At 34.2% G+C, this 17,311-nt stretch overlaps 1 protein-coding gene across 4 annotated transcripts in view; it reads left to right on the top strand.

Moving 5' to 3' along the window:
- The window catches only part of LOC122631113 (tetraspanin-5), a 78,847-nt gene that overhangs the window by 54,416 nt on the left and 7,120 nt on the right, over nt 1-17,311 (top strand). For all 4 annotated transcript variants that reach the window (XM_043816398.1, XM_043816395.1, XM_043816397.1 and 1 more), the window contains exons 2-6: nt 8,458-8,578; nt 13,870-13,943; nt 14,532-14,606; nt 15,282-15,380; nt 17,033-17,161. In XM_043816398.1, the coding sequence (XP_043672333.1) occupies nt 8,458-8,578; nt 13,870-13,943; nt 14,532-14,606; nt 15,282-15,380; nt 17,033-17,161 (498 nt within the window). The remainder of the gene's footprint in view (nt 1-8,457; nt 8,579-13,869; nt 13,944-14,531; nt 14,607-15,281; nt 15,381-17,032; nt 17,162-17,311) is intronic.

The raw sequence follows: 17,311 nt of genomic DNA, 5'->3' as shown, positions 1-17,311 counted from the left end.
TGAAAGTTTGGAAAGAGATCGCCAGAGATCGTCGTAAGATTATACCTACGTCTCGTTCGTTCGCATACAACAGAGAGACTCGTACCTACACTCGCATAAATTTCTACCACTACGCACGTGTTAGTAAAATTATTCGATAAATTTGCATCTAAGCCACTGGGGTTACATCGTAAATGTATTAAGCTGTCGTATAAAATAACTTCAAGGATTTCGGCCAGGGGGTATCGTAATCTCCGATATTACCTATATACCCCCCATACCCACCCACACACACACACACACACACACGTATATATATATATATTTATACCTACGTATACGAGGTGTCATCGATGAGAAAAGTTTTCTCTTGGATTTCCTGTTAGGAAAAGCCCAGTGGATTTACTTTCGAAACATGTTATTTATTGACGATTTTCAAAACGAAAATGAAATAACACAGAAAAATCGAACAAAAACGATATACCATATATCTTATTTCAGATTAATAATCGTATTTGACATTTCTTTGCTCTTAAACCGTGAAATTCAATTTTACCGAGGTCCGCGAGCGATACGGGAAAAGCAAACGCGGAAAAAAATTTTACAGTCGAGGGATCTTCTTCTTTTCCCTCGAGTGGAAATTAGGAAAGTCGTGAATAAGTCTCTATGAATAACTCAAAAGGCAATGTATATTGTTGCCTCTATGTACGAAAATAAAAGAAAAAAAGAAAGTGAACGAGTCGTCTACGGATCTCTTTGCGTATCTAACGGTATATACGTATACGTATAAAGTAATTATACAGAAAGTAATGGAATTTGTTGAGGGATTCGTATATAATAAAAATAAGTAAGCGTATCGTAATTGAACAAATTTTTCGATTATTCTTCTCGATCGAATCGAACTCGCTTTATCCTTTTTTTTCTTCTTCTTTTCCTTTTTCTTTTCTCTTTCTTTTTTTTTCTTCCTTTTTCTGTTTTTATCGTTATAGAAATTCAAGTGATTTCCTTTTCAAGAGAATAACGCTCTGTATCGACTTGATCCTTTCTTTCTATCGTTTTTCGGTATTGCTTTCCTCGAAAAATACTATACTTTTCAATTTGGTAGAAAGTTATATTATATTTACGCACGAATGCACTTTCAATCGCATCAAGAGTTGTTACTTCGAAATTGCTTTGTGTTGGTTCGTAAAGATATATATGTGTATATATCTTTATACACATATGTACGTTCATACACACATACACACACATATATATATTTATATTTATATATATATATATATAAACACACACATACATGTGTGTGTGTATGCGAGAATGCGCTATTCCGTTATCGGAGTATTACCTATATTCGATTCGTATTATCGATGATGTTGCGTTAACCAATAGTGATGCAGGTTCTCAAACATAGCACGTACAAATAGGGGATCACCTATTCATCGACAGGGTTGTAATTAATGCCTACGGTAGTAAGCGATCCTATAATTATGTGGTATCCCTCAAGGGTTCATACGGGATATTCCATAAACCAATTTATATTTAGTCATCTTTTGATATAAACGATGTATATTTTAGAAGAAAGATGACTTTGTACGTATGTGTCTGTGTCTATGTGTGTGTGTGTGTGTGTGTGTGTGTGTGTGTGTGTGTGTGTGTGTGTGTATGTATAGAAGTTTGATTAAGTATATTCTTTTCGTACATACAATCAATTTACGTTGCGGTAGTAGAGAGTAAAAGGGAGGGAGTTATTTTCGAGAAAAATTGCGAAGCGAGAAAGATAGTAGCATTGCTGTAATTTGTTAGGCTTTACTACCATCACGAGATAAAAAGTGTCCTCTCTACTATGCTATCTCTCTTATTCTCTTTCTCTCTTTCTCTTATTTTTGTAGTATCTTGACCACTCCATTCGATTATACGAAATGGACAATTTAGATAATGACTCTCGTCCGAATCGATCATTGGTTGGACAGCAAACTAACAAGTTCCGTAAAATTAATTCATAATTATTAATTAATAATAACACTTGGACGTCATAACCTCGAGCGTCTAATTATTAACGTATTAACTCTTCTATGAAAAAAAATTGTCTAATAATAGGAACGAATGAATCTTTTCCGATAGCCAGAACAGCTGATTTTAATTATTATCAATGGGAACAGCAGGAAATGCGACGCTTTCGAAACGCGTTATTTTATTGACGATAAATCAACGATATTCATTGGCAGAGAAAATTAATTGGATTTCAATGATGTAATTTATGATATTTTACGTTGGAAACGAAATCCATGTACCACGTATGTAATGTGCTTCGACTGTTTAAATTGCGCTGGATTTACCTCTATCCTGCGTATATAATATGGTATTCCCATCGCTCGGCTTCACGGTAAATCACCCAAGTCGAAATTTATAATCATTTTTAACGATGCACGTTTTTCTCAGTCGCGTTCGATTGCAAAAAAAAAAAAATATCTCAAATTTCATTCGAAAAAAAGAAAAGAAAAAGAAAACGAAATCAAAAAAAAAAAGAGAGAGAGAGAGAGAATGAAAGAAATCTTCACAGAAAATGCATTCACACTAATTTATTCGTACAGTCGAATGACCGAAAGATAAAAATATTAGTTCGACAATAGCGAACTTTAGTAGTTAGTATACATACAGATCTTCAAAGTTGCGATTCATGATTCATAATCATTTTTAATATGAGAGGAGTACCTAAATTAAAGGAGAAAAAAAAGAGAGAGAGAGAGAGAGAGAAAGAAAGAAAGAAAAAAGAAGGCAAGCAAACAAAAATTAAAAAAAAAAATTAAAAGAAGGAACAAATAAAAAAAGAATAAATGAATTCAGGTGTAAGGTAAAAAAAAAAAAAACAAACAAATAAAAAAGATGAAAAAAGTTAATAAATTCGAGATGAACGGATGAGAGCTTAAAAGTCGAGTGATAGAAGGCAACAAAAGATCGAGCATGAAGTCGAAAAGTAGAATGGTAATCAGGAAAATAAGAGAGAGGGAGAGAGAGAGAGAGAGAGAGAGAGAAAATCTAAAGTACCTACTCTCTTTCTTTTTCGCATACCCTCCGGCCCGTTTTCATCGTAATGTTCTTTTTCTATTCTTTCCCTTTTCTTTCCTTCCTTCTTTCTTTCTTTCTTCGTTTTTGTTTTTGTTTTCTCTCTCCCTCTCTCTCTCTCTTTTCTCTTCTCTTCTCTTCTACACTTTCCATCTCCTATCCTCTTTGCCACTTTGTTTTTTATCGAAGGAGAAATTGGCACCGTACGAACGGGACCAACGACCGAAAGGACACTCGAGCCGTTCGTTCATCCGTTCTCATTGCCACAGGCTCGAGTCGAACTTTGTTTGAGTTTAATTGAGCTTGAAAGTTTCCGACTTGTTGTCTGGAAGCGTCCTTCCACCCTCTCTCACCCCATCACCCATCTATACCACCCTCCATCTCCATCGCTTTTCTTCTTTTCTCTTTACTCTCTCTCTCTCTCTCTCTCTCTCTCTTACTTTTTTCTTTTTTCTTTTTCTCCTTCTCTCTCTTTCTTTCTTTTTCACCCTCTCTTACAGACTTTCGATTCGTTCGAAGCTTCACGATAAGCGTCGCGGTTTCAGAGTTTTTTTCTCCTTTCTTTTTCAACAAAAGGACGAAAGCAAACGGTATTCCATGCCTTGTTCTTTTTTCTCTTTATTTCCTATCCGGTATTTTTCTTTCTCACCTGGGACGTGAACTATCTACTATAGTTTATAAATGTATCTTACGTATGTACGTATATGTCTGTACCTATACATGTATGCGTTACTATATTATTGAAAAAATCTGAAAAATCAGAAAATATAAGAAGGAAATCAAAGATATTTCATACATACGTTTTCGCCTGTCGATAAGCGATCCTTCTTATCAAAGATCATTTGACGTAACGTTTGGAAGCTATCCAAAGAGATGAAAAATCATTTTTATATTGTTCGACGTCGAATATCAAAGCGTTTCAAAGTTAGAGCTTTTTATGTGGTATTACAATAGTATTGGATCGAAAGATTTTTATAAAGAAAGTATAAAGATTTTTTTTTTTTTTTTTTTTTTTTTTTTATAATGAAACTATATTTGACTATTTCTAAAGATTATTCTTAAGCACTCTTACTCGGAGTTTATTCAATGGAAAATGGAGATTTGTTTCATCGTTTCCAAAATATAGATACTCTTTCACCTAAATTAAGACGCTTTGCGTAACATTTTAATCTCGAAATAAAGCTTCTTCCGAAAAGTAACCTCTCTTTGAAAAGTTCTCGAAAGGGAATAAATTCGTTTTTTTTTCTCTGTCTCTCTCTCTCTCTCTCTCTCTCTCTCCCTCTCTCTTTCTCTCTCTCTCGAAATAATTACACAGAAAGGAGCTCGAAACGTTTCTTTCTTTTTTTCGTTCAATTAAGGAGCAATTAACGTCAAGCGGCAATCGTTTTCAATGACGATCGACTGAGCGTTCTCGCTATCGAACGTATCGAGATATTAATTAAAACTAAAGTTGTAATGAAAAGAAATAAAAATAAAAATAAAAATAAAAATAAAATAAAATGAAATGAAACGAAATGAAACGAAATAGAACGACATACAGAAAGTAAAATAAAAAAAGGAAAAAAAAAAGAACTAATAAAAGAAATCGTCTGGAAGGACGAATATAACGTGAAAATACTTGAATAATTCGAGTCGCCATAGTATCGCCATGGATTTCGAATAAATTTAAGCGTGTCACGTGCCGTTAGGATAAATTAATCCGCGATCAATTAAAGCCTCGAAAGAGAAAAAAAAGGAGAGGGGTTGGAGAGAGCAAGAGAGGGAGAGAGAGAGAGAGAGAGAGAGAGAGAGAGGAGAGAGCGAAAGAGCAGAGAGGGTGAGAAGGAGATAAATGGAACACGAACGAGATAGAAAGAGCGTTTAGTATCGAATCGGCAATTCCGATATCAAATCGAGCGTGAACAACTCTCCGAAAATAAAACGATTTTCGAATCGTACTATTGCAGAGACTCTCTCACTCTCTCTTTGCCAGTTTGTTACTATTACTTCTCGAAAATTTGACCGGTCACACGTTGCATTTAATTATTCGTACACTTCACTTAGTTCATTATGATTTTCATTAAAGCAAATAAATATTAACGATTAACAACAAGTATACAATGTGTTTTATTATAGATCGGTCGGATACAAGACTGGTCTCTATATTTTGATGACAAATTTTGATAGGCATCGTTAAACACAGTCTCTTCTTAAGGTTAGTTCGCTTACTTTCAAGATTAATAGCTTTTCATAGGGTGTATGCATCTAAGTATATACGTACGTACATACATGTAAGTACATATATATTGTACTCGTTAGTGGGCTGGAAGATGGACGGATCTACGCAAGTTTAACGTAGATGAGGTCTTACAGCTTCTAACGTATACATATGTATGTGTACGTATATATTTATATACACGTATATATACATATATGTAGATACTATATGTATGTACCAACGCGTATCCTTCTCATATAAAATAGCCCAAAGCATTTGAATTACGTGTCACGTAAGCAGTACCCTTAACTTACGACGTTGGACATCGGACCACCCTCGTTATCGCTCGAGACATAACGGAATTACCATCGATTCTCTGTAGTTGCTTTTAATTAATGCAATTAATGAGGTCACTAACCGTCGAACGTGCCGAGTTTAACTCTGGGGAAGAGGCCGTCGTCTCAGGATTTCTCTGTGGATATTTCATCGTGTTTCCATGTGCATTTGACCTATCGCGAGTTATACGTCTACGTACATACGTATACACACGCACGTCCTACCGCTTTGATTGTTCAACGCTAGATTGCGGATTTCATATTTATGACACGTCGCTCAGGTACCTCGCTCGAGCTTGTAAATAATGCAATCGACTATTCCAATCTCGCACGATCCACTTCGCCGTAGGCGAAGCGTCGTTGTACCATTCTCTGTTAAAAATCGAGATTTCGATGCGGTGGAAACAAGGGGGTAAAAAAAGAGGAGAAAAAAGGCGAATCGAATTAAAAAAAAAAAGGAGAGAGAGAGAGAGAGAGAAAGCAAGAAAAAAGGTAAAGAAAATCAAAAGTGAAAGGAAATTTCGTACGCGTCATTTGTCCTACGGAGTTAACTTTTAAAGTAAAAGGTTTTACTTTCGAGCCGAGTACGCGTATGCGTACAGTAGCGTGCTTACTATACGCGATACTATTTCTACTAATTATTTCACGATTATTAAGGTCTACGATGATTAAAAAAAAAAAAAAAAAAAAAAAAAGAAAGAAAGAAAGAAACGAACGAACAAAAGACAATGATTAACTTTGTTCTTACGAGTTTTAGTTACGAGTAAAAAATCGAATGGCTTGTTATTTATTTGATTTTATATTATTTTATTTTCCTCTTCCTTCTACTTCTTTTTTTTTTTCTTACTTTTATCTTCTTTCCATACTCTCTATATTTCCCCTTCGTCTATTTTTTGTTTGCGCGGATTTAAATTACGCGCCAGAGTGGTTTCCGTTTTCTTTGAGAACGTCGAGCAATGCCGTTGCTCTTGTGAAGATGAGATAAGCTCCCGAAACCGTTAAAAGTTCGGACGCACATTCCATTTCCACTTTTCTCTATTTCTATCTATTCTTTTGCCTTCTTTCTTCTATCCTTGTACCTCTTTCTATTTTTCTTTCCCTTTCTTCTCCCTTTTCTTTTCTTTCTTTCTTTCTTTCTTTCTTTTTTCCTTTCTTCGTTTCATCGAATGACACGACCCGATTCTACGGTAACAATAGACAGCCTCTAAAGAAAAGTTTCGGTCAGGAAAATGAGATTTCTTTTTAAAGAAACAGACATTACGAATGCATATTGAGTTTTACGGAATAAGCCGTACGGGAATCTCCACTGTACCTTGGGGGAATTCTTTTTGATTAAACACGAACGTATATTTATTGGTTGAAAAGAGCTGAATGATATCGATGAATAAAGAGAATAAACAATTAAAATAAATAATTAAATATCTATATCCAACCTATACAGCAGAGAATTCTATCTGTGTACGTATATGTAAATTTTCATTAGACGATATAAATTAATACCAAAATGCTTTTTTAATATTTCAAATCCTTTTTGTTGAAAGGAACGAAAAGCATAACCAATGTAAATAAATATATATATATATATATATATATATATATATATTGTTCGATATAAACTTATTTACACATGTGTCGCGCTATTATTTTGCATTTGACATAAACTGGATACGGATCGATTGGATCGTGAATTATGCGACGTTGAGAAATTGTTTGCAGTCGAATCGAGGAGACGTTCTCTCCGAACATGTATTTACGGATAACGCGTCAACTGCAAAACGTCGAGGCTAAATTCGTTGCATCGTACATATGTATATGCTTTAGTATGTGAATCTATATATATATATATATATATATATATATATATATATAAATGTATGTATGTATGTATATATGTATGTTTCTATCTTTCTCGATCTCTCCATCTATCTCTCTCTCTCTCTCTCGCTCTTTCTCTATCTATCTGTCTATCTCTCTCCTTTTCTTCTGAATACGTACGATTAGGAGACACTGTTCCCGAGTAACCGGATCGATGTAATATGTATCGAAGCAGCCTCGTTGAGTGATTAGCCGGAGTGCAATGAACATACATAGATACGCATTGATGAAAGATTAAATCGCGAGGCTGGTAATCGTGCTCTCTCACCTAAACGACGATGCTTTTGACGTCGAACTAATGGCGCCTCTGTTAACAATAGATCGCTGTCATCGTTCTGCCACACATTCGACGGATCGATTAATTATGATTAGACGAGTAGCAACGTGTTTCCATCATTAATTGATTCAAGCTTATACTTCATTCTTCGTCTTCTTATCCTTCTTCTTTTTCTTCTTCTTCTTCTTTTTCATCTTCATCTTCATCTTCATCTTCATCTTCTATTTATTTGATGATTCGTTTCATAAAATACTTTTTTTTTTCTTCTCTTATAGCGTTTAGGCGCGTAAAATTACGATCGACCATGTGCAAATACTATTGTTGCAATGAGTCAAGCAGTAGGAAGGATTAAAGATGATTATCCTGCGAAATGCTGAACGTTATCGTGCATTGCCCCAGGTGGTGCATGCACTTTGTCTCCGCTGGTATCTTCGGCACGTGACGTGCAATGTGTGCCATTAATAATATTACGTGGACACTTAACATAGCACACTTGTACATATCTAAGTTGTATGTGTATATATATATATATGTGTGTATGTATTTATATATAAATATATATGTATTACTAATATTTCCTAAAACAATGTTTCCAATTAATTTAGAAATCAATATTTTTTATCGAAACGTTTATACGAACGAATTGGTTTTTATTATTATTCGATGCTTTATTATAACTTTGTATTTATTTAATTTTTGTAGATTTTATACAATGAATTACGATTTTTCAGTGGCTCGGTTTGGGCATCATGGCGGTGGGTGTATGGGCATGGACGGAAAAGGACACATTTAACAATTTGTCCCGCCTCACGAACGTTGCACTCGATCCAGCATTTATACTCATTCTAGTCGGCAAGTATTTTGTGTGTGTGTGTGTGTGTATGCATACACACACAAACAAACAAACATATATATTTATACATACACATATATATATATATGTATGTATATGTATATATAGTATTATTTCTATTATCTTTTTATATTTTGTTTTCTCTTTGAATTTTATACGAGAATAGTGTAACGAGAGGATTTAAAATACTCTACAATCTTCCCCTCGCCATTTCGAATAATCCAAATGCGTATGCAATGCACTTCAACTTTGAGTTTTAATCCTTTGCTCGAGTGGCCATAGGAATCACCCCGAGTTTGCTTTGAAAATTTTAATACCTACTTTGCTTCTACTGATTCGATTGGCAATTAAAATAAAAAAAGAGAATAAAGAATAAAAAAGAATTAAAAAAAAAAAAAAGAAAATTAGAAAAAGCAAGGGAAAAAAAAGACGTGCAATTTTCATTTAATTCGAACAAAGTTTTGCGGATTATTACCGACTTTTTTTTTGTCGATCAATTATATATTTTTTTCTCCTTTTTTATATACATACCTATGTAATGATCGAAAGCTAATTTTCACGCGGGAAAGAGAGAGAGAGAAAGAGAGCGAAGTTCATAGCTTTTCATCATAAAAAAAAAAATAAAATAAAATAAAATAAAATAAAATAAAAAATAAATAAAATATCGAAAGTTACATCGAGGATAGAGATAATGAAGTAGTTTCGAAAGCAACGTTAGGATTTCTACGTCTATTGTAACGCATTCCACCGATTATTGTGGGAATGGTATGGGAACACTATGGAGTCAGCACTATAACTAGTTCGCAATCAGTCATAGTAATCTGAATTTACGAAGGAACTTACTTCTGAGCCATGCGCTTTAACGTAGCCACAGTTCAAACGAGAGAATTGCTTTGCAGCCCGCTTTCGATGGATTTACTCCTGGTACATAGACACATACTAACGTCTCCCGTACGTTTGTTGATTCATTGAATCAATCATTATACCGATCACACCGATTTCCGTATAACTAACATGTTACAATCGTAACAAGTTACTATAAACATTATTAATTGACTCGATAGATCGATATTTATGAACGATCGGTCAAATATATCGTGTATAATTATTATTGGAACAAATTAATTAACTTGTTCGCGCTATTTCCCTCAACCACCACTTCCACTCCCTTCCCATCTCCTCCATGCATCCCCAATAATAAATCCCCTATTACTTTTGCTATAGAAAAGCCGTCGACGATTAAAATACTCTTGTACGATAACAAAATATATCGGACATTATAGAATGTAATACATATTATTTTTCTCGTTAAAGAACGAACGAGTATTGTTAACGATGAAAATAATCCTAGAATCATTTCATCGGTTCTTGAATGAAACGAGTTTAACAATACTCACATTGATAATTACGTAGGTACGCAGAAAAATTCTCTTTCAAAAGTTAAATGTTCGAAAGAGAAAAAGAAAAAAGAAGAAAAGAAAATTTGCAATAAGTATCATTTTAAATGTATTTGAATTCGAACAAAGGATTCAACGTGAAATGGATATGTACTGTATTTCTCTCTCTCTCTCTCTCTCTCTCTCTCTCTCTCTCTCTCTCTCTTTGTGTGTGTGTCTGATAAATAAATGATTCACTTTAACGGGTATTATTTATGCTCTCTCACGCGATTACAAGAGATAATTCACGGATTACTGATATTCTCGAAAGAGACTGGCTAATTAGAGACGACTCGAATCCGCTTAATAATCGGGACGCACTTAATCCCACATTAGGCACATTCCATTACTGTACGTACCAACCTAGAGAATTTTCACGTATGTATCTATGTATCCTATGTATAACAGTTAGCATTATATTACTTAACGAGTATGTAATTATCTATTTTTAACGAACGTACGAACAATATTGGCTTAACACTTGGTGAATCACGCGAACAACGGGAATCTAATGTATTCGTTCGAATTTAATGGATACAGTTCAAACCTTGAAATTCATTCGATATTCACGACACGTGATTTTCCTCGAAAGACGAATATTCGGGATATTCGGGATATTCGGGAAATTCGTCGTTCGGGGAAAACTTTTCGTAAAGTTGAACAATTAATCGCTCTTCGTTTCGTGACAACCTATTTCCCTTCTAATAATACTTATCAACCACCCACTAACTCCTCCTCCGTTTCGCCGTTGATTTCGTTCTCGTTAATTCTCTCAACGACATTCCGATGTGACGCGACGCGACCATTGGCAAGATCACGTCCGAAATTCCACAAAGCATGCTGTAAGTCGGATTACTGGCGATGTACTCGAGGATTCCCGAATGGTTGGGACCTCGGAAAGCCACTCGTGAGCGCGGTCACTCGCGGTTTAGTCGAATGTAATGGTGGGAATTCAGGAATCCTCTGTGACCAATCCAAACATCTCGAGCTTGGACCACATATCTCTCTCTCTCTCTCTCTCTCTCTCTCTCTCTCTCACTCTATTTCTCTCTCTCTTTCTCTCTCTCTGCTTCATCCGTTCACGCTTTCCTACTCTAAAGGCAGCACAAACTAAATCGAGTTTGCACGTGATCTGGACTGGCACACCATCGAAAGGAGCATTGGAACAACAAGAAAATAGAACGTGCCGACTTACAACGATTTATCTCTTCCTCTCCTTTGACTTTTCTTTTTTATTAGTATAATTCGGAACTCGATTCGTGAAGAGATTCAATTCGACAAATACACACGCTTTCCGATGGCACACGCCAATTTTTTGTTTTTGTTTCTTTCGTTCTGTTTTCTTCTATTTTTTATTCGTTTGTCTGTCTGTTTGTCTGTCTGTTTGTCTGTCTGTTTGTTTGTTTGTTTGTTTGTTTGTTTTTTCTTTTCTATCGATAAAATAGGTACAATAGAACAATTATTTATTTATTGATTCTTCCTTCCAATCGTTTTCCATCCAATTAACATTTTTATTTTCCCATATTCTTTTTTCCAATTCCTATCTATCTATCTATCTATTTATCTATCTATCTATCTATCTATCTATCCTTGCTAACCTCTCATCCATACTATGTATATTGCTCTCTATCGCTCAGTCGATGTTTGATTTGCACTCATACGAACGTGTCCGAATCAAGATCAAACGGTACGTTTCCGAACGTTATTTTTTCGCTTTCTCGTTAATATTTATAACGAAAACTCAAGCGACATCGAAACATATTCTCTTTAAATAATCCAACCACTCGTGCGTCTATTCTCGTCGATTTGGCAGAGACAGAGAGAGAGAGAGAGAGAGAGAGAGAGAGAGAGAGAGAGAGAGAGAGAGAGAGAGAGAGAGAGAGAGAGAGAGAGAGAGAGAGAGAGAGAGAGAGAGAGAGAGAGAGCTAGATATTTGTTTATTTCTTTTTTTCTTTTTTTCTGTTTCGTTGAATTTAAAAAATATACACGCTTTTTATCACGAAATTTTCAATAAATTTGCCAATTTGTCGTTGCGTAACGTTGGTTAAAATTCATATTATAAAAAAAAAGAGGGAGAGAGATAGAGTTAAAAAAAAGAAAAGAAGAAATAAAAGAAAAAAAGTAAAAAGAAAATAAACTTACTGAACGTTAGTTTTACAAACGACAAAGTAAAGGTATTTGCGGTGACGGTAGAAAAGCAGAATACGCGTTGATGGAGGAACGCTGTTCGCACGTTATGCATGGCATGAGTTTATGTTCTCTCGGTGCTTGTCGCACCAATAATGTTCTCGTTTCACTTGGAAAGACGCATACATATCGCACTCGGTACATGCAGGCAACACGTCCTATGTACCACCATACATACTATCTAACGCGTTGATATATAAGGAAAAGGAGATAAAATAACACGCCTGCGTTTCTCATCGAAATACATTTCATCTTTTCTTTCATATTTTTCATCAGACATTCACGCGTATACACACACACGCACACAGCACGTGCGCGTATACACATATTCCAGCATTTCAATATAAACTTTAGAAATTACTTCGAAAATTATTCCGAATTTTTCTTTTGTTCTTTTTTCCTTTTTCTTTTTTGCTATTCAAACCATTTTATTTCTCACATATATACTCGCATATATATATATATATATGTGTGTGTGTGTGTATTTTTTATTTTTAGTTTTTATTACCAGAGTAGTAATAAAAGCCAGTTGTTCGTATCCGCAAGCAGTTTATCGGTATTATTTTTTCATACCGATCTCTTACGATCCTTTGAATATCATTTACCCCTTTTTTACGATTCACTCCAGCCAGCCATTGTATGCAACCCTCATCCCTCTTCTCTCTCTCTCTCCCTCTCTTTTTTTCCTTTTTTCCATTCGTTGAATTTACTCAATTCTATTCACAAATCCATTTTAACGAATTCAATCATTTTCCACAAATTAACCGTTTTAAATGATGTCAGTGTAAGTTCGGCTCGATGTTCAATCTCCCTTTCATTTGATATTACGTTCTCGACGATTTTTTCTTTGCTCTCAATCTCGCAACATTATGTAGTCTTTTTTTCGCGATATCATCTGGTTTTTTTCGCTTTTGTTTCCTTTCTTTCTTCTTTTTTTTTTTTCTAAATGAAAGAAAAGAATCAACCTATTCGAAAAAGCATTAATTTTAATTCTTGAAATCACAAGACCGCAGGTAGATCTCTTCATTTTCTTCATATCAAGAGCTTCAGGTTTTATATATCGATCCGCTTTCAAGCGATAAAACTTTATCCCTTCTCTCTCTCTCTCTCTCTCTCTTTCTCTCTCTTTCTCTCTAGTCCTCTACCTTGTCCGTCCCCCTTCCCCTTTCTCCCTTCATCGACTATTTCGAAGCATGCAGACCAAGATCTCTAGGAATTCTATACGCGCGAATATCCATCCAGTCTGGAATTTATCGTTGTAGTGGTAGGAAAAGAGAAAGAAAGATAGAAAAGAAGAAAGAAAGAAAGATAGAAAAAATAAATAAAAATAAGGAATCAAGCTCTTAACTTATAAGATATCCAAGAATCGATCGAAATTTTTCCATTAAATTTTCAAATTCGTTCTCGCGTTAGATTCTTAATCTCTCTCTCTCTCTCTCTATCTATCTTTCTTCTCATTTTCAATCGCTCAATCTTTTATTTATTTATATAAAATTCAAAGAAAAAGTGCGTAACGTACATTCATTTTTATTATATGCTTGCGCACACAAAAATAATTTCGACGAAGAGAAACCCTTTTCTCTCCCCGTTCCCACCCCACCTTCCTCCTTCATCCCTCTTCACCATTATAGCTGTGACAGTGAACGATAATATCTTCCTTATTGCAGGTACAGTGACATTTATCATCGGATTTACGGGGTGTGTCGGCGCACTCAGGGAAAATACGTGCCTCCTAGCCGCAGTGAGTACTCACGTTGAATGTTTAATTAAATATTTCATATAGGGTTCGGGATCCGTTCTTTGATCGTATAATAATTTATTTCTCTCTCTTTCTCCCTCTCTTTCTCTCTTTCCCTTTCTTTCTTTCTCAACAAAAAAAAAATAATTTGGAGAAAAAGAGAGAGAGAGAGAGAGAGAGAGAGAGAGAGAGAGAGAGAGAAAGAAAGAAAGATATATATTACAAACTCAGCCACATATTTATTCATGATACAAATCTCGTTGATTCGTTACGAGTCTTTGTGAAAAAATTTTTATATATTAATCATTTAAATCTCTCACGTTGAATTACGGGATAAAGGTTACCGATAAAAGGTATATCAAATTTTGTTTCGATCGAATGCTTTTAAAAGTCCATATCAAACGATACTATATTTATTTGTTAAGTGTTATATTTTGATATATATATATATATATATATATATATATATCTTTCTCATTTTTATTTTTATTTATTATTTTTCACTACTTTTATTTTTTATTTTTATTCCCGTGACACGTGAAATAAATATATCTGAAAAGTATTAAATCGTTTGATACTTTCGCTTTGCAGTACGCGATATTCCTGGCGTTATTGCTGCTAATGGAGATGACTGCCGGTGTTTTAGGCTTCATCTTTAAAGACTGGGTAAGATTTTATACTCCATGTTCAGTTTCTTTTTATATATAATTTCTCTTCCTTTTTTTTTTCTTCTCTTTCTTTCTTTCTTTTTTCTACGAAAAAAAAAAAATGAAATAAACGTCGTTCCAGATAGCGACGACGTCCCTAGAAATATTTCTTTTTTGAGAAAAAAAGAAAAGAGAAAAATGAAAAAAAGAATGAAAGAAAAAAAAAGAATAATAAAACAGGATGTATAAACGATAGATAACTCTGACTGGGTTACATTCATAACAAGTACGAGATCGGCGAACTTAATGGTCTTTGCGACGATGAAAAGGTCGACCGAGTCTCGAAAACAAACAAGCCAAACACATTCCGCATCCCCGTTGGTAGAGTCGAGTGGAGTCGTATATTTTCTCTGTCCACGCTCAACCAACCCCCGTTGAAATTTCTACTCTTAGCGGCTATCCAGGAACCCGGTTGATTCTACATATTAATATATTTCAAGAGAATATGATTAAGAGTTGGAGATATTGGATTAGAATTACAAATCGTACTCCTTTACTTTCATTTTTCTATTTTATTTCTTTTTTGTTCCTTTTTTGTTGTTGCTGTTGTTATTGTTATCATTGTTTTTTTCTCTTTTTTTTCATATCTAATTTTTCCTTTCTCCCAATTAAAATAATAATATTTGTTTAACAGATAAAATCACAAGCAACCGGGGGCTTCCAAGCTTTCATCATACACTATCGCGAGGATCCCGATCAACAGAATTTGATCGACTGGATTCAAGAGGATTGGGTACGTTCTTTCAGAGATATCTATTGAAAGGATGTTTCTTTTTTCTTGAATTTTTTTTTATCTATACCTTTGGAATACATTTTCTCTAATGAATCAAACCGAGATTCTAGTGTTTCCTACCCTCGACGATAATTATCCTTCGAATTTGAATCATCAACGAGAAACGATTTGTAAGCAGCGTGTATATATATATATATATATATATATATATATATATATACGCATGTATGTATGTATGTATACTATAGTATTCAACGATCGATATAGGACATCCAATCGTGGTTTACGAGATTTCAATAGAAAGCGACTCCTAGCGATATACCTATCCATCGCAATTTTGGTAATCCTATTGGTAGCCTAGCTCTTCGACTGTAAACCGCAGATGGTGCTTTAGTAATATCCTACCTATTGAAAATTGATATTAACACATGGTGCTATTGATGATTGAAAGAAAGAAGTTAATAGTATATAAAACATGGTGAGTAAAAAACGAAAAATAATCGATTTTTCCAAGTATCTTAGCCGTACGTTGTATTTCGTAAAATTTATTTGGAGTTTGAATGCGTCAAAAATAAAATTAAAAAAAAAAAAGAAAAGAAAGAAAGAAAAAAGATTTAATAACAAGAAAGTCCAAATCTGTAGTTCGAGTCGAGCATTCTTATGAACGGATGGAAAGAGAAATGAAATGAAGAGAGAATGAGAAAAAGAAGAAGAGAATGCAGAGAACGAAGAGATGGACGAACGCATATTAATCGCAAAGGAATGCAAATTTGAGTAAGAACTGTAATGGTAATGGTAGGAAGACCATATTCCGAGTGGCGTATGCTGTTCAAAGCTTCCGCTTTTACGATTAAATCAGTTATGTTTGCATGGCAATGCGAACGAATAGAAACTTTCAAACTATAAAGAAAAGATTGATAAAGAGAGAAAAGGAAAGCAATTAAGAAAAAAACCAAGATTTTTTCTCAAACGTTCGTTCAACCTTTTATTAACTATTCAACGTTTAAACGTTAAAATTTCATTCTATCTGTATCATAACGTTTATAACATTTTCCTACAATTTTGAAATAATCTCATATTTCCAAATAACGAATATCCGTATTTTAAATAGAGTGATATACTTATCTATCCTATACGTATAACGATGGATGATTATAAAAAAAAAAAAAAAAAAAAAAAGGAAAAGAAAGAAAGAAAAAAAAAATAATTCCTCATTAACGTTTCGTTATTATTTGAATAATTATATAATTATATATTCGAATAATTATATAATTCATTCTCTCGTATTTTACTTATTTATTCATTAACATCAACTTCCTATATTACAACAGCCGTCCTTGATTTCATTTCTTAAATTTCGTCTATTTATTCCACTTACCTTCGTTCTTTTTCCCTATGGGGATACTTTGTTCTTTTCTTCTTTTCTTTCTTTCTTTTTTCCTTCCTTTCAAGCAACCCCTGCGATCTCTCACAGGTTAGATTCATTTACGATGGGTTCGTCGAAATCTCTTATTTACTCATACCATTACCACGAAGTATCTCATTTCGAATTTGTTTCTCGAATACGATCGGATATCGATGATATCACAATATAATTTCTTTTATTCGAACGTATTCTTTTATAATAATCTTACTTATTTTTTTTTTTTTAGTTACAATGTTGCGGTATCGAGGGCCCAAAAGATTGGGATCGTAATAATTATTTCAACTGTTCGTCGAGTGACATCGGTTCGAGGGAAGCCTGCGGTGTGCCTTTCAGTTGCTGCAAAAGGAAACCAAACGTAACGTGTTTCCATTTCCATTTCCTTTCTCTTTATACGTATATCTTTTCTTCTCTACTGCTCCACATTTTCCAACAAATTTTTCTTCTTTTTTTTTATCGATCATCCTTATACGTATATATGTATATATTTATTGATTTTCTACGACTT

Source organism: Vespula pensylvanica, chromosome 8 (assembly GCF_014466175.1).
Source record: "Vespula pensylvanica isolate Volc-1 chromosome 8, ASM1446617v1, whole genome shotgun sequence".
In the NCBI taxonomy this organism is placed as follows: domain Eukaryota; kingdom Metazoa; phylum Arthropoda; class Insecta; order Hymenoptera; family Vespidae; genus Vespula; species Vespula pensylvanica.
Note: the sequence above shows the minus strand (reverse complement) of the source record. Positions and strands in the feature narration are given on the sequence as shown.